This window comes from Schistocerca piceifrons, chromosome 9, assembly GCF_021461385.2.
Source record: "Schistocerca piceifrons isolate TAMUIC-IGC-003096 chromosome 9, iqSchPice1.1, whole genome shotgun sequence".
NCBI lineage: Eukaryota > Metazoa > Arthropoda > Insecta > Orthoptera > Acrididae > Schistocerca > Schistocerca piceifrons.
Genome location: NC_060146.1, coordinates 113,846,645 through 113,873,560, shown reverse-complemented (window position 1 = coordinate 113,873,560; position 26,916 = coordinate 113,846,645). Strand labels below are relative to the sequence as shown.

General features: G+C 40.8%; 1 protein-coding gene across 1 annotated transcript in view; it reads left to right on the top strand.

Annotated features, from left to right (window-relative positions):
• LOC124716915 (N-alpha-acetyltransferase 30) overlaps positions 1 to 26,916 on the top strand; it is an 82,497-nt gene that overhangs the window by 21,244 nt on the left and 34,337 nt on the right. The window contains exon 2 of the mRNA XM_047243484.1: positions 10,718 to 10,841. Within this exon, the coding sequence (XP_047099440.1) occupies positions 10,718 to 10,841 (124 nt within the window). The remainder of the gene's footprint in view (positions 1 to 10,717; positions 10,842 to 26,916) is intronic.

Sequence of the window (26,916 nt, the reverse complement as noted above, 5' to 3'; positions counted from 1 at the left end):
GTGGGAATCTACATTTGTCCTCTTTCCCTGAAACTGGGACAGATGAGCCCTAGTGGACATTGAACCATCCAAGGAGTAGAGGGACAAAAAGATAACCTCCAAGATGGAGGCCCCAGTAATCCCCATGCCATCAGATCCCCATGTACTGATCTGTACACGAGGTGGAGTTTCTTGTGGCCTCTATGGCACCGGATCCCCAGACACAACCTGTTTCAGTATCAACATACAGGGTATCCCAGCTATCTTGTCCACCTAAAATATCTCTGGAACAATAACAGCTATTGGAAAACGACTTTCACCGGTATCAATGTAGGGCTGGGGCCCATGAATGTACATATTTGGAAACATTCTAAAACGAAAGCATATGTGTTTTTTAACACAAACATTGTTTTTTTAAATGGATCTCCTGTATTTTTTCTTCAGCAATCCATAGCATGACAAAGCAAATACACAATGGCGTTGATTGCATAGCAATATTCCCATCACATCCCGAGATATTGAGATGCGAAGTTGATGCTTGAAACACCCGACATGCACTGCTAGCGCACGTCCTGAGGCTCAGGTGTGAACCCCATGCTGCTCGTAATCGCGATGTGATTGACATGTGTAATCACACCTCCATACTTATCAAGAGGTCCGAAACGAATAATACGGTCTGCTGCGATTACGGGCAACATAGGGTTCACGCCTGAGACTCAGGATGTGCGCTAGCAGCGCATGTCGGGTGTTTCAAGCGTCAACTTCGCGTCTCAATATCTCGGGATGTAATGGGAATATTGCGATGCAATCAACGCCATTGTGTATGTGCTTTGTCATGCTATGGATTGCTGAAGAAAAAATATAGGAGGTCCATTTAAAAAAACATAAGTTTGTGTTAAAAAACACATATGCTTTCGTTTTAGAATGTTTCCAAATATGTACATTCATGGGCCCCAGCCCTACATTGATACCGGTGAAAGTCGTTTTCCAATAGCTGTTATTGTTCCAGAGATATTTTGGGTGGACAAGATAGCTGGGACACCCTGTATATTGGTATTATATTCTGGTGACCAGTGGCAGTAAGTTACCCTGGAGTATAATCTGCCTCCTCAGTTCCCTCACGCCTCAATTGGATACCGACGTCGTCATCCTCCAATGGAACTCCAACAGTTTTTTCCACCACTTGGCTGAGCTACGACACCTCTTATGCATTTCCCATGCTTTCTGCATTGCCCACCAGGAGACCCTCCGCAGCTATCTGGGGGATATTCTAATAATCAAGCTGATTATGGCAGTGTGTTGAGCAGAGTTTGCACAAATGTTCTGACATTCTGGACTCAGTCTACAGAGAACACATGGCACTCGATACTACTTTGGTGGCTGTGGCTGATTGGGTGTGGATGTCTCTGGATTTTACTCTCTGTAATATGTGCCTTCTTATGGTTGGTGAAGTACCTTAGAACATGTTGTCTGCACTGATTTCTCATCTCAGCACTCCCACCCCTTTTTCCTCCTTTTGGGTGAATTTAATGCTCACAACCCTCCGTGGGATGAACTGTGTCCACTTGCCATGGTAAAGCTATTGAAAAGTTGCTCACAGAGCTCGATCTTTTTTGAATACCAGTGCCCTCTTACACTTCCTCACACTTCAGTGTGGCATGCTGACCTTATTTGGCTATAGATCTTTCCATTTGCAGCCCTGGTCTTGCCCCTATGTCCATTGCTAGTGGTCACTATCCAGTCATTGTGTTTCTTCTCAGCATCACTCGCTTGGGCATCAACCCAGATGGGCACTCAACAATGCTGACTGGTATGCATTTGCCTCTACCATTGTCTTTCGCACCCCACCATGTGGAGGTATTGATGCGGCTGTCCAGAGCACAACTGCAGCTATTTAATTGGCAGCAGACTTGCCAATTCCTCTATTCCTCAGGATCCCCTTGTCACAACACAGAACCTTGGTGGACTTCTGAAGTCACCGAGGCCATTAGAAATCTCAGATGGGCTCTCTAATGCCATAAGTTACACCCATCAATTGAGCACACCATTGCCTTGAAAAATGGCTTCGTGCCTGGTCCACCACCTAATAAAATGACGGAAACAAGACTGTTGGGAAAGGTATGTTACTACCATTGGACTGTGTACCCCTCCTTTGCAGGTTTAGACGAAGGTTTGATGCCTTTATGGTCATAGTCCCCCACAAGTGTATCTGATGGTCACCCTGATTGATGTCTAAAGACCAAAATGCTGTCGCCAAACATTTTGCTCTGCATTATGCTTGATTACCTTTCACTGTATCACCTAGAGCCATATAATACTTCATTCAGTAATTGGGAATACCTCAGTGCTCTAGTCCTTTGCCCTTATGTGTGGCTCCAGGATCAGACTGCATTCACAGCCAAATGCTCGAAGACCTATCAGCGGATACTGACACATCCTTGCCATTTTCAACTGTACCTGGCACGAGGATGAGTTCCCGTCTCAGTTGTGAGAAAGTGTGATCATCGCGGTCTGAAACCAAGTAAACACTCCCTTGAGATGGACAGCTGTCATCCAGTTAGTCTCACTAATGTTCCCTGCAAGTTGCTAGAACATATGGTGAGCCAGCAGCTGTGTTGGCACCTTGTGTCTCGAGGTCTTTTGGCTCTGTCCCATGGCAGTTTTCTATTTTGCCCGATGTCAGCACCTTATCATTGTCTTCTTCAAATTACAAAAGGATTATGTAAAGGGGGGAGAGAGAGAGAGAGAGAGAGAGAGAGAGAGAGAGAGAGAGAGAGAGAGAGAGAGATTAATCACGTAATGTCAGAGGCCACACGTCAATTCCCATTTCTTAGATATTCATGTTAAAAAACCTAAATATAATAATACTAATTCTTTCTTGTTTTTTAAACAATAGCTTTCCAAATAAGTGTAACTTCACTTTATATCTCACTGCTGTCTCTAAAGACCTTGATATTGGCAATACGTTAAACACTAATCTTCTTTCCTTCCTTCCATCCATCCATCCATCCATCCATCCATCCATCCATCTCGCTTCTTGATCATTTTTGTCAAAGTCCTTATAGCTTTCACCCATCGCTTCTGGTTTCCAGCCACAAAGGCATGAGTCATGTGCTTCTGGCTCCGTCATACTATCCTTCTGCAACCATAAATTTACCTTAACCAACAATTATTTAATGTAGTGGAGTTGTATTACTCTTTGGGACGGGTCTTCAATGCCCGGTTGATGTGACTTGACTTTGCCAACTTGAGTGAAAATGTGCTGGTCACGCCGTAATACTCTTTGCTGTCTCAGTAAACCAACTGGGGTCCAGACTGCTCTACAATTCTGTAAGCTTACAAAGCTCTGTTCTTGTCTTGTCTTAGTTATGGGAGTATGGCATATGGCTCTTGAATACCTTCAGCCAGCTGATGCTGGACCCAATACACCATTGTGGGGTATAACTTGCAACAAGTGCTTTCTAGGCCAGCTGGAGCGTAGCGTCCTTCCATTACAGATCAGGGACCAATTGCTGCTTGACTGTGTGATACATATTCATCGCTCCGCTGAGCACCCAAACTATTATTCTTTTTTCCAGATTGGGAGAGCCACCTGCCACAACAGTGACGCAGGACTGGAGTCACGGTTATAGTTCGCATACAGTGTCTCTACTCTGAATGCCAACTTCTTCCACTGTTACCTCTTGTTAGGGAGCAATTGGATATGCCCATCTAGTGTGTATCCTGTCCTCGAATCTGTCTCGACCTATCCTTTGGACCTGAAGACTCTTCGCTGTGTGATTTATTGCAGGCTATTCCTGACTGTTCTCGATGCATTTGTGGGTGCAAAAGTGGTGTACACTGATAGCTCCATGTTTGATAGACGAACCTGTTTTGTCCACAGACGCGCGAGGTGCCGGGAACTACGCTCTCTGCCAGATGCAGTGTATTCACTGCACAATTTTTGGCCATTGCTTGAGCCCTTATCATGTTTGTTCTTACACAACTGAGACATTCTTAATCGACAGTGATTCCCTGTGTAATCTTAGGGCTGTCAACTGTTGCTATCCTTGACATCTGTTGCTTGTGACTCTCCAGGATCTCCACTCTGACTTCAATCAAGCTGGACAGTCGGTGGTCTTTGTACCCCAGGTCACATCGGGATCACAGGGATCAAAAATGTTGGCCAAGTTGGCTCCAGAACACTGGCTTTTGAGATGTGGTTGCCAGAACCTTCAATCATATCTACACTGTCAGTTGTTGGAGGCTTGGAAAACGGACTGATGTGCTTCGGTTTCTGGGAATGAACTGCGAGCAACAAAGAGGACCGTGACCATGTAGCAGTCTTTCCTTTGAGCTTCTTGGAGAGACTCTACCATTCTGTCAGCTTCGTATTGTCTGCACTTGGCTGACTTGCAACCACATCCTACGATGTGAGAAACCACTGCGCTGACGGTGTGGTGCCCATGTGGTGGAGGCCCACATCATATTGGATTGCCCCAATTTGGCCACCTTATGACGAAACCTTAAACTTGAAGAGACATTACCTCTGCTGCTAGTAGACAATGCTAAAGCAGCTGACATAGTTTTGCATTTGATCTGTGAAGGTGATTTCTACTCCTCTCTGTGAGGTAAGGTACATTGGCATCATTGACCGCTTGAGGGACTGGAGGGGTGCCCCGTCACCTGCTCCAACCCAGGGGTCCATGGTTACCCTTGCTCGGTGGTCTAGCCTGGCTCCTCCCCTTCCTAATCTTTTAATACTTCTTATTTTTTTCCTTCTCTTGTTAATTTACTGTCTCATTTTGTCAACTTATCCGAATTGATAGTTTTCTTGCGATAATCCAGGGTGACAAAACACCGGTCAGATGCAGAGGTTGCATCTTCCATCGCACAGCATACTCTGGGGGTCTCTAGCTGCTTTGTGGGTGGAGCAACTTGCCCAACTTCACCCTCTTACCCCTCTCTCATTTCTGCTTGCTTCTATCTCTTGGTTTTATTAATTTTCGGTTTAGTTGGATTCATCAGGATTTGTCGTGTGTGTCATTCCTCTCTGAGGACTCTTTCCAGTTGACACATACAGGATTGATGTACTGATGACCTCATAGTTTTGTTCCTTTAGCTTCCATCACTCCAATTCCCATATCAGTTTGTATAATCCACCAAAAGGAACCGTTAGATTCAGTGATTCTCATTGGCTTCAGCATATCACTCAATTGGCTGCAACTGACACAAACAAATTGCCAACAGCAGCATGCAGTGGAAGAGTCTGGTATACTGCATCCTGACACCCTCTTGAACTTGACTAACTTCTTTTTCCTCTGTCATAGTTTTAAATTGCAGTATTCATTTCTCTTCCCCCTGATCTATCTTTACTTCTTACTCTGTCCCTAGTTCTGGACTGAAGCTGATACAGTGCTTACCAATATAACATCTCTCTCTCTCTCTCTCTCTCTCTCTCTCTCTCTCTCTCCTCCAACCTTCATATTCACTGGCTTCCTGTCAGCATGGGGTGGTATGCCTCTGAAGGCAAGTACTGGCTAGTGATTTCCTCTCATGATTTATTAGTTTTCTCAAATGAAATGGCTGTTGATAAACTGTGTAATGCATGTATTATGCAACCAGTTTTATAAATACAAAAGGACACTTATCAAAAATCAGATAAATGGGCAAGAGTTTCTGGCAGATTGGAGTTTTAAGATGGACTTTTAGTTGTGACTTGCTAGTTGTTTCAGCAAGAACATTACCCACAAAAGGAAAGAGCCTTGGTTCGACTCTCAGTGCTTCACATTGTTTCAACCTGCTAGGATTTTCAGCTTCTCATTGTATTTGCTCCGTGGCACAAGTTTGTGCATATAGTTTCCTGTGCCCTCATGTTATCTCCCAGTTTACTTGACAATAATCTTCATATTTGCTTTATTCAAACTGAGTGACAGATTCCTACTTGCTTTCAATGTATTTTTGAATAAAACAGTCTCAGTTGCAAAAATACTGCTTTAATGATGCATTTCACCTCTGTAGGGCATTATCAGATTTTCATGGGTTGAGAGACCTTTGTAGAACTATTACGCTGTGGAATAAACATACATCCAGATTGAGCTATCTGGGACATGTGCCTTCGATATAGTTATGATGGCTGGTGCAGTGATAGAACCATACTTTCAGAATTGTGCATGTCTCATTTCCCTTAACACAGTGCAGTGAAAAACCACCAATCACAGTAGAAGACAAGCATGTATACAGTTGAACATTATGCTGGATTGATTTTATCACATATGTTTTGAAGTAGGCATTTCTCCACAGTGTTTTATTTAATACCAGCAGCTAAACCAGGCAGCATTCTGAGGAACAATTCAGGTGCCGAGGCATCCAGCAGCATGTGACAACTAAACCTGACATGATTTTATATATTTAGTTTCCAAGCATAGGCTTTAGATTTTTCCAGAATATTTTAGAAATAATGCTGTGGAAACATATCTTTCTTATAAATGTGAACATCTCTTTTGCTGTTTTTAGGCAGCTAGACATTTGATTGTTGAAGTTACCAAACTGTGTCAACCATAATATCCTTTTAAAATAGCTGTTACTTTGCATATAAACCTGTTTTATTGCATAGCCTGTAGCCTTGCTCTTTATTCACATAAAGGATGGACTGCTGTGGCCTAGCCATTGAAATTTTCTGAATTAATGAACACGTTTGATTATTTGTGCAATTAAAAACAGCTTCCTATCACAAAATAATCTTTGCTTTTGAGAGATTGTAATTCACGATTTGAATTTAATCTTGATGTTTCTGGTGAAGACTGTAACATGTTGCTGGTTTAATTAAATTAAAGGTTAAAAATAATAATGCTTCTGAGGAGTAGTGACTAAACTATTCATTCTGTTAGTTTCTTTGGAATTCTAGTCAAAGAAGGCGAAGAAACGCAGAAGGTGCTACAAGCAGAAACTTACTCAGTCCAGAATAAATGACTCACATCTTATGAGTGTCTCACCATTAGGAATTAGTAAGTTTTAAATCTGAAATTTGCCATTGTGTCCAATATTTTTAAATTGTTTAGCGGTTGTTGTCTCATAAAGTTGATGGTGACCCATGTCACTTAAAGAACAGTTACGATATCATGGATTTTCTGCCATGTGATTTTATAACAGTAATGATGTGTTGTAATAGACTTCATAGTCTAAGAGAAAGAAGCATACAGCTGGATAATGAATTTTTTATGGGGCTGTGAGATACTTTGCAAAATATGTATGTTGTTGAAATTTTGCTCTTATAGTAACACTTGAAATAACATTCCTGAACAGCAAGGAAGTAAATCCCACACACTGTTCGAGAGTGGAACAATAGAGAAGTAGCTTAAAGGTGGCTTGATGAACTCTATGCTAGGCACTTAAGTATGAATCGCAGAGTAATCATGTTTAACAATGAAAATAATCAATTATTGACAATTCCTTCTCATCCTGTCCAGTAAGTCTCCCCTGACCTGGGATTCTGGGTGACTTTTCTGAACTGTACCCCTTTCCCTAAACTTCTCCAGTTCTTTTCCTTCACCCCTCTTCCTTCCTCTTCAACTCTTCTGCCAGGAGAAGGAGCCACTGGCTCACACACTGTGTGTGTGTGTGTGTGTGTGTGTGTGTGTGTGTGTGTGTGTGTGTTTCCCCTGCTGCCACTTGTAGAGTAATCATGTAGATATATACTTGTGAATATACAATGAGGGAGGATTGGGAAGAAGAGATTGCTTTCATAAAATCACGTGATCGTGATGTGCTGCATATTAAGTGTGGTAAACTGGCAGGGATTTCTATAAAAAAAGTGACTGATTTCATTGATACCATGTTCTGGCTTTAATGTAGTCGATAAACGAGAACATCAACAGTGAATGTGCAGAAGCAGATTGGGCACAAGAAATTAACTAAAATATTGTGGCTGAAGATAACATAGTGTTATGCTTATTCTGTTACTTAGCAGATGTTAAACTTTTTGCAGGCAACATAATAGAGACTCAGGCAGAACCAAAATTCACTGAAATAAAAACAGATCTTATTGTACTGCACAAATGCGGGGAAAAACAGACAGAAGGCCATTGTGTATGAAGATTTATAAATTTGTGTTTTCTGAAAGGAAAAAAATAAATTAGTAATTTCTCAGGATTTTTTCAAATGTTTATGAAATTTTTTAAGGTTGAAAAACAAACTTTGTTTTTGTTCTGCTAATATTTGTTTATTTTGATCTAGTTTTCAGCTTATTGGGCCATTTTCAGTAAATAAGTGACTACCATCCTTAAGAGATGTGTATAGGAAACCAAACATAGAAGCAAAGATACGTGTTTAGTTTCCTAGATGCTCTGTCACTATTTATTGTTTAGTTCCAATGTATTTCGGAGCTACAATGTCATTTTTGAGGACTTATTTATGGTTTGGGCTTTCATTTGCATCAGTTCCTGTGCCAAGATGCGTGGGCCACCTCCACACTCTAATGGTTAACATTGCTTACATCTTGGGTTCAGTTCTTGGACACCACCTAGGATTTTTCCATGGTGGGAACATCTGAAACGGGATTCACTCAGTCTTGTGAAGCCAAATCAGTACTGCTTAATAAAGCAAGAAGCTAAACTGACACACAGGCTGCCACGGTGGCATGAAATCAAAAAGTTTGCGCTGGGCTGGGGTCCATGTGACATTTGTTTATTGTAGATGATTTTCATTTATGCCACATTTTGGCTTAACTCAGGTGATAAACTATGACAGTGACAATAAAGTTGCAGCTTTGAAACAGATTGGTCACAAGAAGTTAACTAAAATAATGTGGCCAGAGATAATACACTATTATTGATAAGTTCCTTACATAGGAAGCATCATTAACAGACAGACCACAACAATGAAATGGATGTTTATGGTGTAACTGGCATAAGTTCCTGATTTGGCCATGTTCTTAAGATATGTCATTGGGCAAGCGCTTGTAGGGATGCCATAGGGCAGGTACAGGGTTCACAGTGCCAATACTTGGAACGACATGCCATAACAGGTCAATGTTCCAGAACTATAGAAATTAATATTTCCTCCTGTCTTCACCTCGTCCATAACTATGCTCATTGAAGCACATTTTTTCCTGTTTAGAGCTTCAATTGTGTTGGGTCATCATCTGTTATTGCATTGAAAGCTTTGCACTTATGTAACAAGTCTCTTGGTTACAGTGTGTTTACAGGTAAAACATCTGTCACTTTGTGACTAATAGTGCAATTTTTTAGCAAATTGGGCCATATTTTAAATGTTTTGTTTATTTGTTTTAATGATAGTATTCACTGGCAATTTTGTTCTGGAGTCAAATGTAGTATATGTAATATATGGTATTAATGTTTTAACGTATCAATAAGTTAAATGGAAATTTATGTCATGGTGCTATGAATTTTGTCAAAATGAAGTAATTTTCACTTTTAGTCAATAATCATTGCACATTACTATTCACGCCATTATTGCCCCTCCCCCAGTCCCTCCTCTTCTCTCTCTCTCTCTCTCTCTCTCTCTCTCTCTCTCTCTCTCTCTCTCTCCCTCTCCCTCTCCCCCTCTCTCCCCCCCTCTCTCTCCCCCTCTCCCCCCCTCCCTCCCTCTCCCCTCCCCCCCCTCCCACACCGTCTCCCCCTCACTCTCTGGCACTCTGGCTCTGTCTTAAGACAGTTGTTATTCCTAAACCTTATTTGCTAACTATACAACATGGCTTTTTTTCTTCCCCACTGCCATAAATTCCTGAATGTAAAAACTGCCTTCTGTGCCTAATTGAATGCTCCAACCTATAGCTTGGACTGATTGTGTTGGGAGAGGGAGCTCTAGGACTACAAGCTCAGTATTCTATAAGAGACAGTCGTATGAAAATGAGACAAATGAAAAAAAGTAAGTAAAGTGTGTATTATTTGAAAACTAATTGCTATAATTGTTAATATATTTGTTCTACTGTGAGGAAAGGGTGATCAGTACCTTCTTGGGAAAATGTTTACAATTGCCCACAGAACCACAACTGTACCCAGGTGTGCACCTCTGCATCGGAAGCAAATCAACAGCCACAAATGTCGTTCTTTTTGACTCCAAAAATTTTGAAATTGCATGGGAAGGGACTGGGACTGTATGGAAGGTATGTTAGGGCTTTCCAGGAAACTTCTGCAGCGTACTTCAAACTGATGAAAACGTAGGCAGGCCCACTGTCTGACTGTGCTACAGAAGTTTCACTGGGAATGCCTTACACATTCTCCGTACAGTCCCAATCTCTCCCCATGTGATTGCTATATTTTCAGAGCTTGGGGAAAGACATTCTTGGTCATCGATTTGCTTCAGACAGAGAGGTAGATGCCTGCCTGGTTACGATTGTAGTTCTGTATGTGATTGCAAACATTTTTCCATAAAGGCATTAGCCTTCTTGTCTCAGAGTGGTATAAATGTATTAAGATTTATGGTGGTTACTTTTGAAATGATAAAGAGCTTACTTATTTTTTTCCATCTGCCTCATTTTCATTTGACTACCTGTTATACTTTAAATTATTATGGGTTTTGCCCACTCTTGAGAATTTCTGTGGTTTTTAAAATGTAATTATTGCACATCAGAATGTAGAAGTAGCTGAATATATTTGAAAAGCATCAGTTGTAGAAGTGAAAGAAGTACCTTTCGATTAGAGATATATACATAGTAACACATTTGAAACAGTTGTTGACTTATTTCTCACCAGCTGTGTCTCGATTGCACTGATACCAGTTTTCCTGTTGGTTGCAGGCTATGGACGGTGGCAAATGTGTGGGTGCAATTGTTTGCAAGCTCGATGTACATCGCAAGGTTGTCAAGAGAGGATACATTGCCATGCTTGCCGTTGATGAAAAGTATAGAAAAAGAAAAATAGGTAATCAGAGACCTTGTTCAGTTTACAATTTGTTTATTGGGATTTTCATAAGCTTAGTCTGCAGTTGTCACTGTACTAATTGACATGTGTTAGGTCTGTGGCAAAAAGTTTTCAGATAATGTTCCTTTCAGTATTGCTGACTGGTTGAGTGATTATTATTATTATTTTTATTTTTTAGCACAATTTGTTTGTTGCATTGCACTCGGGTGATATAGAGGGTGTCAGTCCTACGGATTGTAGGGCATGTTTTCTGTCATGTTTCACCAGATATTGGCATTTTCATTTTTCCAGCGTATAGCTAGAGTTGGCCCAAACAAATACTGCTCATCAATTCTTTCATATGACCCCCAGCATCAATGGAAGGTGTCAGTTTGTTCTCTATTACAAAGAAAATGATTATTAAATCAGAATTTTACTTTTCCATTTTATAGAACAGTACCATTCCTTTGTAGTGCATTATTAGTTTTATTGATATGTGTTAACAGAATCAGTAAAACATGAAGGATAATCAGTACCCCAGCAGTGATTGAGCAGCACTTCTGCACGCAGTAGCAGTCGGCAGGGGCCAGGGCAGTGCTGTCGCTGCTGGAGTACGGGTTATTCTTTGTGTTTTCTGTTCCTGATAATACACTCTGTCAAAGGGGCACATAAAATTCCATTTTAGAAGTAATTTTGTTTGTAACAGGAGGCACTGACTCTTTACAGTGACACTTCATCATGCATGAAGGACATGACGAGCAGTATTTGTTTGGCGTGACTCCAGCCGTACATAGCAAAAACGAAACTGTAGATATCTGCCAAAACATCAGAGATCACTTGCCTAATGACTTTTAGGAGAGAGGCACTGCATATGCCCTCTCTTTGCCTTGCATGAACAATGACAAAGACTTCATTGAGAGTGTGACAGCCATTCCTGCCAAGAAGGATTTTTAATATTCTGCATAAATATCAAATTTTGTTCTTTCCTTTTAGATACTGTTATGACTGCGGGTCATGTAAAGAGGAGGGTGCTACAGTGTACTGCTGGATCATTGCTTCAATGATCTGCCACTAAATGTGGCAGATGATTCAAACAATTTTTTTGTTTCAAATGACACAATTGTTATTGTGAAAGACATGAATCAGTATATAAATGATGTAGCTAATAGGGTAGTCAGTAACAACAGCACATCTTTCAGAAAACATATCAACATTTAGCTGCAACAAAGCACAGTGCGTATTGCTTATAACATGAAGAACTTGGAAAAGTGAAATTTTCTGTCCAAACATGGTCAGTGAAGTCAACCAATTTAAAATCTCAGGACTGAGGGTAAATGGAAAGATTTCTTGGAAATATCATGTGAAAGATCTTATTCAGAAAGTAAACACTGTTATGTTCCCTATAAGAATAATGTTTACTATTTCCGACACTGGTTGTGAAGGCTTGTTTACTTGGATTACTTTCACTCTGTTATCTTGTATGGTAGTATATTTTGGGGTAACTTTTTACACTCACCAAGGATATTTTTAGCCCAGCAAAGGGCAGTCAGACTAATCTGAAGTGTCAGTTCATGACCTCCGTGTAAGCTGTTGTGCGCTTGTCTCGGGAATTCTAACGCTGCCGTCCCTGTACTTATATTGCATCACGAGATTTGTTGTTGACAATATTGACTCATTTTGAAAAATATGCGACATACATTCAGTGAAAATTAAATGCTAAAACAATATACACTTGGCTAAAGCTTCCTTAAGCACTGCACAGAAAGGTGTTCACCATCCAGCAAGTTTCATTTTCAATAGGCCTCCAGCAGAACTGGAAAAAATCAGTTGATAAACTGTAAGCATTGAAAACAAATTTGAAAAAGTTTCCTTGTGAGCCATTCCTCTTCTGTACACTCATTTTCTGTACAAGAGTTTCTTACAGTAGTTGAGAAATTCTCTCTCTAATGTATTGATTATTCATATACCCTTTCACAATTTGTGTAGTGTTTTATTAATTCGTATATATGTGACATCATACTTACAAATACGTTCTGAAACACGATGCATAAAAATGGGATTTTCTGGTGCTCACACCTCGCCTTAGATTTAGGACCATTTGTATATCCAACAGAAGGATTGTACAATACAGGGTCAAAGTATGATTATTACACACTTCCTCCTGCTTACACAGATTGAGCAATTCGGTTGGTTCTTTTGGTCTATAGTGGGCTTTATGGGACTTGTGAAGGCACCATGAGTTCAGGGGCAGTTCCACGGAAAACACTAAAGTTTTTTTAACTATATTTTTGCCCTCACCAGCAGACCAAAACCCAACCAAGGATTCCAGCAGATGGCTGAAATTTTTATGATATGAGAGTTGTACCAAAAGTAAGGTTCCCATACTTTTTACAAATAGAAAACATTGTTTCATTCATTCATTTCGTATAGACCATCTTTGTACCTTGTTATTTCAACTGTCTAGCTTTAAATGTTCTGATGTTTGCCCAGTGCTCCCGCATTCGTTCTTGGTGTTGCTCCTTCCTCTCTTAGCTCCAAGCCTTTCCTGTTTTTAGTTTTGGCTTTTCTTGGAAATCCTGCCATGCCATAAGTTTCTCCTTGAGTGGGACATGCTCTAAGATGTCATCAAGGGTGATCCCCACTTCTTTAAGATCTTTCTCCACCTCTGTGAACCAGGCCCATTTTGTTTTCTTCTCCTGAAAGTAGGTGATCATACGATTAGTGACTCTTCCAGGGCTCATTGGGGCATATGTCCATAAAACATAATCCTTTTTTTTCTGGATGGTATTGATTATGTGGGAATTTCATGATTATGACGTCTTCTGTATTCCCCATTCTCTTTGATGGAACGTAAGATCTTTCTTAAAATCTTCCTTTCCTTGGCCTCCAGTGTTTTGATTATGACTTTTTTGTTCATTACTAAGCATTCAGAAGCATTTAAGACCTCCGGACAGGTAACACTGTAGTAATGCCTTAACTTTGCATTGAATGATACTGATCTTCTGTTGTGGATGTTTTTGGTTAAATGGAATGCCATTTCCCTTTTGTTCATGTGTGATAACAAAACATTGTTTATTGTTATTAATTTATACATGGTTGAAAAGCTTACACTTTTGTCTATTTTTCAACATAGTCTCCATTTTTTTTGGCACACTTTTGAAGACGGTGCTCCAGCTTTTGTATTCCTAAGTCGAAGTAGTCTCCCGCCAACCCATTGAGGATGTGTTTGACCTCTCTTCCGACTTCGATGGCGCTCTTGAAGTGTTTGCCACCTAAGTATTGCCTGCTCACTCTCAGGCTCACCCTTCATTGGCTCCTGCTAAATCATGGGCCCCAAAATCGGACGCCTGGTCTTCCAAAAAAAGAGCCTACTTGCGAAGATTTTTTTACGTACCCTGACATCCCAACCATCAATTCCTCCCTCCTCTCACCGTCCTCCTTCCAAGAAGGCTCAAAAGAAACTAAAGTTCCTCTCCAAGGCGTGTCTCCACCACCCAGCGGTAGCCGCCCTCGGCCATCTTCCGTGTTGCTGGCAGCCGATCCACCAGTCGATCACTGGTGGCAGGAGCTGTGAGCAACCTACGGATCGGGATCTTCTGCCTTTCGCTGAATGCTGTTACATGCCATCAGCTGCTGGCTCTCAGCAGTCGTTGAGTTGACAGCAACCGTGGTGAGATTTTCCCCTTTTCTGTCCACCCTATGTCAGTTATCCATTGGAATATCCACGGAATTTACTCCAATCGGGATGAATTGTCAATCCACTTACGATCCTACTCCCCGGTCATCTTCAGTCTTCACAAAACAAAGCTACATCCCCATGATCGCTTTGTCTTCCGTCATCTCCAATCTGTCCGGTTTGATCTCCCCCTGTTGATGGCACTCTGGCACACGACGGACTTGTGGTTCTTCCCTATGATACTGTCCATTATCACCCAGTCCCCTTAAACAGTTCCTTCCAAGCTGTCCTGGTTGGCGACTTCAATACCCACCACCCGCTTTGAGGATCTCAGCATCCTTGTCCACGAGGCTCCCTATTGATTGAACTCTTCCACCAAGCGGATCTTGTTTGCCTGAACACTGGGGAACGTACATTTTCGTCTGCCGCCATGTCAAACTTCTCTCATTTGGACCTTTCAGTCAGTAATGTTCCACTAGCTAAACACTTTGAATGGTTCACTCTTGCTGATTCACACTCGAGTGACCATTTTCCGTGTGTCCTTCGATCACAGCCACAACTGCCATCTATGCACACAAGGTGCTAGAAGTTTTCCCAAACCAATAGGACACTTTTCTCCTCTCTAGCGGCATTCGATGACCGTCACTTTCCTAGCATCGATGATCAGGTCACCCATGTTACGGAAGTTATTCTTACAGCCGCGGAATGTTCAATACCTCGTACCTCCCCTTTGCCCCAGTGCCCCCCATTTCCTTGGTGGAACAAGACGTGCTGTGACGCAATACGTGAGTGGAGATGTGCTCTTCGCATTTTCTACCACCATCTTACATTGGCCAATTGTATATGCTATAAGCAATTACGTGCACAATGCAGTCACATCATCCGCGATAGTAAGAAGGCAAGCTTAGACTTATTTACCAGCTCCTCTAATTCCTTCACTCCCTCATCTGTAGTTTGGAGTTGAATTCGACGGTTATCCGGTATGTCTAGTTTCTCTCCAATCTCTGGGCTCACTGTCGTGCATGATACCTTAGTGGACCCAGTCGCAATTTCTAACTCATTGGGTCAATACTTTGCTGAGATTTCAAGCTCTTCAAATTACCTGCCAGCCTTTATCCCAAAGAAATGTGCAGTGGAAGTGCGACCTCTTGCTTTCTCCTCTCAAAATTGCGAAAGCTATAAAACTGTTTTCTGTATGCGGGAACTCCAACACGCACTCTCTTCCTCTCACTCTTCTGGCCCCAGGACTGGATTTCATCCATGTCCAAATGTTGCTGCATTTATCATACCGTAATCTGTGTTACCTCATTCGCCCATATAATCGAATTTGGACCAACAGTACCTTTCACAGAAGATGGCGGGAAGCTATCGTCATTCCTGTTCCGAAACCTGGAAAGAATAAACATCTCCCCTCTAGCTATAACCCCATATCTCTCATGAGTAGTGTATGTAAGGTTTTGGAATGCATGGTGAAATGCCGTTTAGGCTGGTAGCTGGAGTCCTGAAACCTTTTAACAGGTGACCAATACAGTTTCCGAAAGCATCATTCTGCAGTTGACCATCTTGTTGCTCTCTCGGCTTACATTATGAACAATTTTCTCAGGAAACACCAAACGGTAGCGATATATTTTGATCTGGAGAGAGCATGTGTTACACATTGGAGGAGAGGCATCCTCTGCACACAGTTGTCTTGGAGCTTTAGAGATCAGCTACCCCTTTTTATTCTTGAATTTATGACAGCGCGCACCTTTAAGGTGTGGGTGCACACCACTCTCTCCCGTACATTTTCCCAAGAAAATGGGGTGCCCAGGGCTCTGTGCTGAGTGTTGTCCTGTTTGCCATTGCTATAAATCCAATGATGGATTGTCTCCTTCCCAATGTCTCGGGTTCTCTCTTTGGCGACAGTTTTACAATCTACTTCAGATCTCAACGGACCAGCCTTCTTGAATGACATCTTCAAGGATGTCTTGATCGCCTCCACTCATGGAGCATCGAAACAGGCTTCCGGTTTTCTCCCAGTAAAACTGTCTGTGTAAATTTTTGGCATCGTACGGAGGTTCCTCTGCCTTTCCTACTTCTAGGCCCTTTCGACCTTCCATTTGCTGACATCGCCCAATTCTTGGGACTTATGTTTGATAGAAAACTGTACTGGTCTTCCCACGTGTCATATCTTTCAGCTCGCTGTATTCGATTACTCAACACCCTCCGTGTTCAGAGTGGTAACTCCTGGGGAGCAGACCAAGTGATCCTCCTATGCCTGTATCGTGGATTGCATTTAACATCTGGAGCTTTTTATACCAGCCCCGTGGAGAACCTTTATGCTGAGACTGCTGTACCTCCACTGTCAGATTGGTGAGCTGCCCTACTGAGTCATTACGCTAGTCATCTGTCGTCCATGCCTGCCCCTCCAACCCATGCCCTTTTTTTTTTTTTTTCAAGGGCTCCTTGGATTTAGGGTATGCAGGCCGCCCTTCCTCTCTACCACCACTGGGAGTCCGCTGCTGTCAACTGTTACGTTCTCTTTCCTTCCACTTTCCTAAAACTTGCTTGACAAATGGGGGGGTATGGCGCCACCTTGGCTTCATCCCCGGACCTGCCTTCTCCATGCCTTTTGTCAGCTTCCCAAGGATAGTACCCCCCTCCCCCTGTTGTTTATCATCAGCCATTTGCTGCTCTATGCGTACAAATGGAGGATGCCACATTTATTTACACTGGCAGCTCAAAGATCACATTTGGTTTTGGATGTGCCCATATTGTTGGCGACACCTCTAATAGATTTCAACTTCCCGACCAGTTTTCGGTTTTTAGTGTGGAGCTTTATGCTGTTCTCCAGGTTGTCCAATAAATCTGTCGCCATAAGCGGCTACAGTATATTATATGCTCGGATTCGATCAGCTCTCTTCTCAACATCCAAGCTCTTTATCCCATGCACCCTCTGTTCCACCGGATTCAGGACAGCCTCCACTTGCTCCACTTGGGTGAGTCTCTGTGGCATTCCTCTGGATCCCAGGGTACGATGGTATCCACGGAAACGAGGCAGCCGATATAGTGGCCTAGGCTGCAGTCTCTCTTCCTCGGCCCACTGTTCACATGGTTCCCTTTGCTGATCTACAGAGCATTTTATGTTGTTGTGTTACTCTTTTATGGCACACACATTGGTCTACATTTCCCGATAATAAATTAGGGAACGGAAAACCTTTTCCCTGCACTTGGACCTCTTCCTGCCGGCCTCGTTGTCGAGAGGAGGTAATTTTAAGTAGACTCTGGATAGGGCACTGTCTTTTTTAGCCATCAACATTTTTAAGTGGTGATCCTCCCGCACTTTGTCCTCACTGCTCTCAACTGTGGATAGGGAGACACCTTTTATACTTCAGTGCCCCTATTTTAATCCGCTATGTACCCGTTTACATTTGTCACCGGATACATCTTCCCTTTTAGCAGATGACACGCGCTTAGCTGATAGCATTCTCGAGTTTATCAGTGTCGGTGAGATGATATTGGTCATTTGAAGCTCTTTTTTTTTTCGGGGAATTCAAACCCCCCTTCAGTAGTAGTTTTCTAAGATCTCCTTCCGTTTTTAGTTTCCCTCCTCCTCGAGTTTTGCTCCCATTGCTGCTGATTTCACATTCGGTTTCTTATCCTTAATTAAACCACAGAATGGTCTTCCATGCCTGCTTATGGATTGTAGCAGTTTTGCGCCCTAAAACCATAACAAAAAGGGGAAAAAAAAAACCTGTGTGTTCCTTTAGCTTGGGGGAGAAGCGATAATCGCCGGGGGCTAAGTCCGGGCTGTACAGGGGATGGGGCATAACAGTCCACCCAAATGTCTTCGTCTTCAAAAGCTCCTGTGTTTGATGAGTGACATGGGGTCAAGTGTTGTCATGAAGAAGCACTACTCCCTCCTTCAGTCATCCTCTCCAGCGATTCTGGATTGCTCACTGGAGTTTGGCCAGTGTTTCACAATATCTGTCAGAGTTTATTGTCATCCCAGGTTGAATACAAATGGTGGGGAGTACCCCCCTTCTGATCCAAAAACATAGTCACCATAACCTTTCCTGCCGACTGCGTTTGTTTGAATTTCTTTGGTGGCGATGAACTGGAGTGACGCCACTGACTAGATTATTGTTTTGTTTCGGGAGTGTAATGAAACACCCACGTTTCATCTCCCATGACAATAGAGTCCAACAACTTCTCCTTGTTGCCTCCCCTCTCACATTGTTGAAGAAACTTGTGAGCACAGTCAAGGCGTTGCTCCTTGTGTCCATCAGTCAGCATCAGGGGGGACCCAGCGAGCACATATCTTGTCGTAACCCAACGTTTCTGTTAAAGTTCTTTCAGTTGTGCTGTGGGAACCTTCAGAAATGTGTTTCACAAGTTCACAGACAGTGACCATCAAATCTTTGAGCAGCTCACTGTTGATTTTCCGGACAATCGCATCCAAAACCGGCAGTCTTCCATTGTGAACTTCTGTGCAACCCTCAGCAAAAGCCCTGCACCATTTTCGGACATGCTGAACGGACATGCACTCTTCACCATAAACCTCAGTTAGTTGCCAATGAATCTCCACAGGCGGTAACTTCCTTGTGTGGAGAAGCCGGATTCCTGCTCAAACCTCGCAGTTGGCAGGAGCAGTAATCAATACTTCCTTCTCTGATGGCTGCCAAGCCAACACTGAACGATGTAGCAAATCGCAGACAGGCATGGCACTGTTGTCGGATTTAGCATACTGGGAACCTTACTTTTGGTACAACCCTCATATATTCCATTCTTGAACAGCCTTGAAAATGTTATTGACATCTTTATCCATTTCTGAGACACGGATGTTCAAAGTTACTTACCAGAGAACAGTGCAAGGAAAATAATGAAGGAGACTTTACCTGTGGGAGAGGAATAAAGACAAGAAGAAAGTGGAAGTGGGCGAGAGCCAATGATAATGAGAGACAAGAGTATATGACAGTGACTATGAGGAAGAAAGAGATTGTGACAGTGAGAAGAGAAAGCAGCAGTAGGAATGAATGAATGAGTGGGAAAGTAGTGTTATGAGGGAGCAAGAGGAAGACAGTGAAAGTGAGATGAGAAAGTAGTAGTAAGACAGAACAAAGGTGACACTGGCTGTGAGACAGGAGACAGTGACTTTTAGAGAACCTCAAAGAGATAATGCAAGGCATGTACGCTTTGGGAAATCCAGGAAAAGCCCGGGAAGTTTTTCATCCGGGAGAAAACTGGGAAAACCCGGATTGTTTTTAGAATTCTCAGAATTTTTCATTGTTTTAGTTTTCAGTTAAATTTTTGTAACTTTGACTGGTAAGAACTGATGCGCTAACAGAGAATTTTAATGTACCCCACTACTGCAGAATAATACTGTGGAAATAAAGCCTAAACGATAGGAAAAACCAAAATAAACAAAAGTTGCAAAGAAAATTGCCATTTACAACAACAAAACACAGTGCACACACAAGCGTCTGCCAACAGCAAAATATGTCAAAGGCAAACCCAAACCAACAGACAAACATGAAGTCAAAACTGTTTACATTAGGGTCATTCGAGCGGTTGCCAGCGGGCTCAGCCGCATGCGCAGCTAAATCACATATGAGCAGTACCTTTCCTGCTTCTGGCTAATTGAAAAATTTTTCTGGCTCGCCAAAGCTGCCAGATTCGTGCATGCGCGGGGCAGTCTGATTTGGAGTGAGGAAGGTGGTGATCTTCACGTGTCCCATGTTTATATTTAGTGATTTTGTTGTTTCTTCTTTGTTAATAACTCTCACATCGAATGAAAACAAAACTAATTTATGTGGCTATGAAGTGAATTAAAATAAATTCATATAATTATGGAAGGCTAAAATATGTTATTGTTTTCAATTTTATGATTTTATTTTATTTTCAAGTTGTTGGCATTCTAGCATTAATCAATCGCCTTGCAGAACAATGAAGTTATTTAAAGAAATTTTGCTTTTATTAATCTTTTTCCACAGACACAGTCAATTTATTTGAAATGGAGTGTTTCATTCCAAACTACAGCTATTTTCAACTGTTCACTGAATTTCGAGTGCATGTTTTCATCTTCTGCCTCATGTGGCATTATGTAATAATAAAGAACCAAACGTGATAATACAGTATTGGTACACCAAGAAAATTTGCATCCTAAAAACCACATGGAAAAGCTCATAACAGATTAGGGCCTACTTCACTGTGAATCTGGAAATAAGCATGTGCACTTTAAGCCGAATTATGCATTTTAATATGGTTTACAAAATTCTGTTCTTCTTGGAGTGTATTCTGATGTCCTGTTTCTTTTATGACATACTGTAAGACCTCAAAATTCTATATATTTACGAACATACAGGTTTCCTACATCATCGTACCTGCGCACATGAAGTAACGTCTGTTTTCTGGCGTTCTATGGCAACTGCTATTTCTAGCAGATTGTGGGAAAATATTGCAAATGTTGGTTTGGAAAATGTTACTTTCAATGTAAATTTCCTTTTACACAACATTATTTATGCTACGGGTGAGATAGGTGATGAATTTCTTAAATCAGAGTGTTTGACTCTCGTTTAAAACTCAACACTTTGGGGACCAGCCTCTTGCAATTTGTTGCCCCCAAGACAAGACACTTAAGCCATTATTTAAAATTTTACTGGCACATTTGTATGATATATCTTAAAGTGTAACAGAAGCAAAAAATATTAATATTATATATGAAAGCTTAGCTTTTATAGTAGCTTATTAATCTTAATGATCTATACTTTATGTGAAAGTTTAGCTCTTCTTGCAGCTACACTATGTAAATTAATTTAAATCTTTACTTTTTCTGTTTGTTTGTTCATGCTACTTAAATAATGTTACTATTGGCTGACTTCATTGTGTGTCCTTTGCTCTGAATATCTCGTGTCATCGGCTGGCGAGATCACGTGACATGAACTATGACTGGCTTACAAAAGCGTATCACTGTGTCCATTTCAATGCTTTGATAACTAATGTACTGTGTTTGGTGGTATTCGAATTTATACTTTCATAATAAGAAAATATGCAGCCTACATGTTGCTGCAAATCAGTGATCTTTCCAGAACATGCATTTATTCTGGATTTAGTGTTCCAAAGTGTCCAGAAGAAGTTCTACACTTGTGTACAAAACCTTAGCCATTCAAAGGATTGATAAGTTTCGCATTTCTGAGGGAAAGTATACTGTCACTTAAAATGAAAAAAGTGTATGTTCACTCAGGAAAAGTGTGTTTTTAACTGGGAAATCCAGTAAATATCTGGGGATTTTTTTCTTTATCCCCGTATACACCCTGTAATGACAATGAGTTGGGCTGAATGAGTGAGAGAGAGACTGGGCAGTTGTGTGGTTGGACATGATAGACCTACAGCGATGTTCTAGTGGATATGAGAGAGTTACAGTTAGGGCAGCTTGTTGGAGGTGAGTTGCATGTTAAAAAGAGCACAAATATTTTCACATGCTGATATTTTTGTGAAAATTTTTAAAGGTGCTGGGGTAGGTAGAATGAGGCAGCTGGTACCCCACTTTTCAGTCAGCCTTTAATAAAGAGGAGCATATTTGTCTTTTTTGTGCTGTGATGGAAGCATTTTTCCCTTGTTGTTTAATTCTTTAACATTTTTGTTTATAAATTTTCTAAACAGTATTCTGTAAATTATATACTGTCTTGTTCCATCACAAAGTAAGTGTGACTTGTATTATCCTACAGAATCTGATAAATAAATAAATTACCGTGATCTCACCTGTAGACCTAATACACAACAGCATTGTTCCCTTGTGCTAGTGACAGTTTTTTCCGCTATGATTCCAAATGTGCCTACCTAATTCTGGACTTGATTTGGTTGAAGATGAGTTGGTTGAAGATGAGTTTAGATTCTGCAGAAATGTAGGAATGTGTGAGGCAATACTGATCTTACAGTTTAGCTGAGAAGGTAGGTTGAAAAAAGGGAAACCTATGTTTATAGCATTTCTAGATTTAGAGGAAGTTTTGGACAGTGTTGAGTCCATTATTCTCTTTAAAATTCTGAAGATAGTAGGGAGCAAATTTTGTTCACAGAAACCGGACTGCAGTAATAGCAATTGAAGGATCTGAAATGGAAGTAATATTTTGGAAGGGTGTGAGACAGTGTCTTTGCCTATCTTTGATGTTATTCAATCTGTACATTGAGCAAGCAGTAAAGGAAATCAAGGAGAAATTTGGAAAGCAAATTGAGGTTCAGAGAGGAGAAAAAAAACATTGAGGTTTGGATATGATTTAATTCTGTCAGAGATGCCAAAGGACAAGGAATTATGGTTGAATGGAACAGATAATATCTTCAAAATAGCTTGTAAAATGAAACCAAACAAGAGTGAAACAGGGATAATTGAATGTAGCCAAATTAAATTATGTAATGCTGAAGGAATTAGATTATGAAAAAAGACCTTAAAAGTAGAATAAGAGTTTTTAAAGTGTGGCCAAGATAGAGAGGATATAAAAAATTGACAGCCAAGAGGATGTAAAAAATTGACAGCCAAAAGCAAGAAAAACTTATATGAAAAAAGAGAAATTTGTTAACATCGATCGTAAGTTGAAGTATTAGAAGTTTCTCTGAAGGTATTTGTATGGATTGTAGCCTCGTATAAAATGAAATGATGATAAACAGTTCAGACAAGAAACTAATAAAAAAAATTGAAATGTGATGCTGCAGAAGACTGTTAAAGATTAGGTGTGGTTCCAACAACCAATGTTGAGGCACTGAATTAAATACGGTAAGAAAGAAATTTAATGTACAACTTGACTAACAGAAGGGATCAGTTGGCAGCCACATTTAAAGCACCAAGAAATAGTCAGTTTGGTGATGGAGGATAAAAAATGTAGAGAAAGGCAAAGACTTGAATACAACAAGCAAGTGGAAAGGAACAAAACCTGCACTGATTTTGAGAACTTACAGAAAATCTACATCTAGATGGCCAGATGGGGTATGAAACAAAGTGGTTCTGAATTTGATGCCAGTGTTGTGGCTACTGTACCGTCTTGGTCGTCAGTGTCATCGGACTTGCGTGCTATAAGAGTATGATTCAAGTCTTGTCATTATATATAGATTTGGAGATACTGTTGTTTCCTCAAATTATTCCAGCCTCAGCTGATGCACTGGTTCCAATGACGACTTTGCCAAATTTTCCCATATGTGTAAGACATTCTTATTTTAAAGCCTCATTTACAACAATATAATGAAAACGATAAGAGTGTTGATCTGAAACTTTCTGGCATATTAAATAGTGTCCCAGACCTGTACTGAAACTCGATACCTTTGCCTTTTGCAGCCAACTGCTCTCCCATCTTCATATTTTTGCAGCGCAAAGACTGTGCCGTAAAACTTCGGGCATGCAGCTGCATAAATTCAACTCCTTCTAATATTTTGGCTGAATACCATCGAGCCATCTTCAGAGTGAGCCAAAGTGACTGATGCTCCAGCACTTGCTCCGTCTTTTTAAACCTGGGGAGTGAACCACTGCACATCCGGCCACAGGTACACAAGATGCCAGAGATGTTGATCAGCAGCAAAGTGGTATGACATGTGCATGGAATTAGGTCTGTGGCTGTGCAGTCGATCCACACGGTGATATCAAAGTATCACTGTGAGCTGCACCGTCGCGACGTCTTTGTGATTTAATTACAGAAATTGCTGGATTCAATGAATTGTCCAGGCTGAAGCCGCTATCTCTATTAATTAAATTCATCGCTAACCGAATTTCAATTACTACTTTCACTACTGAGTCCCAGAAAGATGAAGTCGAGGCTAAAATTTCAATGTTACCATACACTGTAAAGTGCCCATTGTTGGTACAGAGCTCGGTGTACCTGCAGTGCTCTGTGCATCCCTCCTGGACTGTATGTGTTGTCTGTCTGATATATGAACGGCTGCACTTACAGGGGATCTTGTAAACCCCAGGCTTCCGAAGTACCAAATCATCTTTAATGGAACCCAGGAGTGCTGCTGTCTTTGGCGAAAAGCGAAAAACCACTTTCACTTTGTGTTTACTGAGGATCTGTCCTATTTTTGATGAAAGGCTTCCCACGTATGGCAGGAAAGCCATGGATTTAAAACTTTCCATGTCTTCTTCCGTTTTTCTTGTGTGCACTGTGGATTTCATTTTTTTTATTTTTTATTTATGTTTCAAGTTCTGTAGGACCAAATTGAGGAGCAAATCTACAAAGTCATGGAACATGTCAGTACATGAAATTACAACATAAAAGTAATAACAGATAAAAATAAAATGTTTATGAACCCAAAAAAAGTCAATCCATAAATAAACACAATAACAATACAACAAGAATCAGTTTAATTTTTCAAGGAACTCCTCGACAGAATAGGAGCGACCCATGAGGTAACTCTTCAGTTTCGAATTGAAAGCGCGTGGATTACTGCCAAGATTTTTTAATTCGAGCGGTAGCTTATTGAAAATGGATGCAGCGGTATACTGCACGCCTTTCTTCAGGTTTGATTTCTGCTGGGTATTAACTGAGTGAAAGCTGCTTATTATTGAGAATACGCTAATATTGTTAACAAGAAATGGCAGTAAGGAATATATACATTGAGAGGCCAATGTCAAAATACCCAGACTATTGAACAGGGGTTTACAAGAGGTTCGTGAACTTACACCACTTATTGCCCGAACCGCCCGTTTCAGAGGCAAAAATATCTTTTAAGAATGGGAAGAGGTACCTCAAAATATAATTCCATATGACATAAGCGAATGAAAATAAGCAAAGTAGACTAATTTTCATGTCGAACGATCAGTCACTTCAGTTACCATTCGAATAGTAAAAATGGCAGCATTAAGTCTTTGAACAAGATCCTGAACGTGGACTTTCCAAGACAATTTACTATCTATCTGAACACTTAGAAATGTGAACTGTTCAGTTTCGCTATTCATATGCCCATTCTGTGAAATTGAAACGTCAGGTTTTGTTGAATTGCATGTTAGAAACTGTAAAAAGTGAGTCTTGCTGTGATTTGGTGTTTATTTTCTGCAAGCCATGAACTTAGGTCATGAACTGCAATATTTGAAACTGACCCACTGTTGGACACATCCTTCACTACCAAGCTAGTGTCATCCCGGCAAATATTTTAGAGTTACCCATAATACTAGGGGGCATATCATTATAGGAGTGGCCCCAACACTGATCCCCGGGAGCACCCCCCACTTGACTGTACCCCACTCAGACCCCACATCAGTCATTCTCAACATTGTTTTTACAGTCTGTTGCTATAGTAAGAGGTGAACCAATTGTGAGCTACTCCCCGTATTCCGTAATGGTCCAACTTCTGGAACAATATTTTGTCATTAACACAATCAAACGCCTTAGTTAAATCAAAAAATATGCCAAGTGTTCGAAACCTTTTGTTTAGCCCATCCAGTACCTCACAGAGAAAAGAGAATATAGCATTTTCAGTTGTTAAGTGATCTGCCGAACTGTACATTTGATAGCAAATCGTGTGATATAAAATGAACAATTATCCTTACATACACAGCCTTTTCAATAACTTTAGGAAACACTGATGGCATAGAAATAGGTCTACAATTGTGTACATTATCCTTTTCTCCCTTTTTATAAAGCAGCTTTACTACCTAGTACTTTAATTGTTCAGGAAATTGACCATTCATAAAGGAAAAATTACAAATATGGCTAAATACAGGGCTGACATGTGCAGCACAGTACTTTAATATTCTGCTGGACATTCCATCATGTCCATGAGAGTCCTTAGTCTTCTGTAATTTAATTATTGACTCAATCTCCCCCTTCTCTGTATCACAGAGGAGTATTTCAGACATAAATCTCGGAAAGGCATTTGTCAAGAAAGTTACATAATTTCCTGTAGACGCTAAATTTTTATTTAATTCACCAGCAATGCTCAGAAAAGATTGTTAAATACTGTACATATATCTGATTTATCAGTAACAGAAATATTTTTACTAAGAACTGACTTTATATTGTCGACCTTGTGCTGCTGACCAGACACTCCCTTCACAACTGACCATATGGTTTTAATTTTATCCTGTGAATTAGCTTTTCTATTTGCGTACCACATAATCTTTGCCTTCCTCATAAGATTTTTAAGCATATTACAATACTGTTTGTAATGGGCTGCTGTAGCTTGATTGTGACTACTTCTAACATTTTGATATAATTCCCACTTTGTTCTACATGACATCCTTGTCCCACTAGTCAGCCACCCGGGCTGCCTACTACTGCTAGTACCCATTTAGAACGTTCTAATGGAAAACAAGTCTCGAAGAGCAAGAGAAATGTAAGGAAAGCATTATATTTATCATCTTTGTTATCGGCACTATAAACATCCTGCCACTCTTGTTCCTTGACAAGGTTTAAGAAACTCTCTCTTGCTGTTGGATTAACTTTCCTGCATAGTTTGTAATTA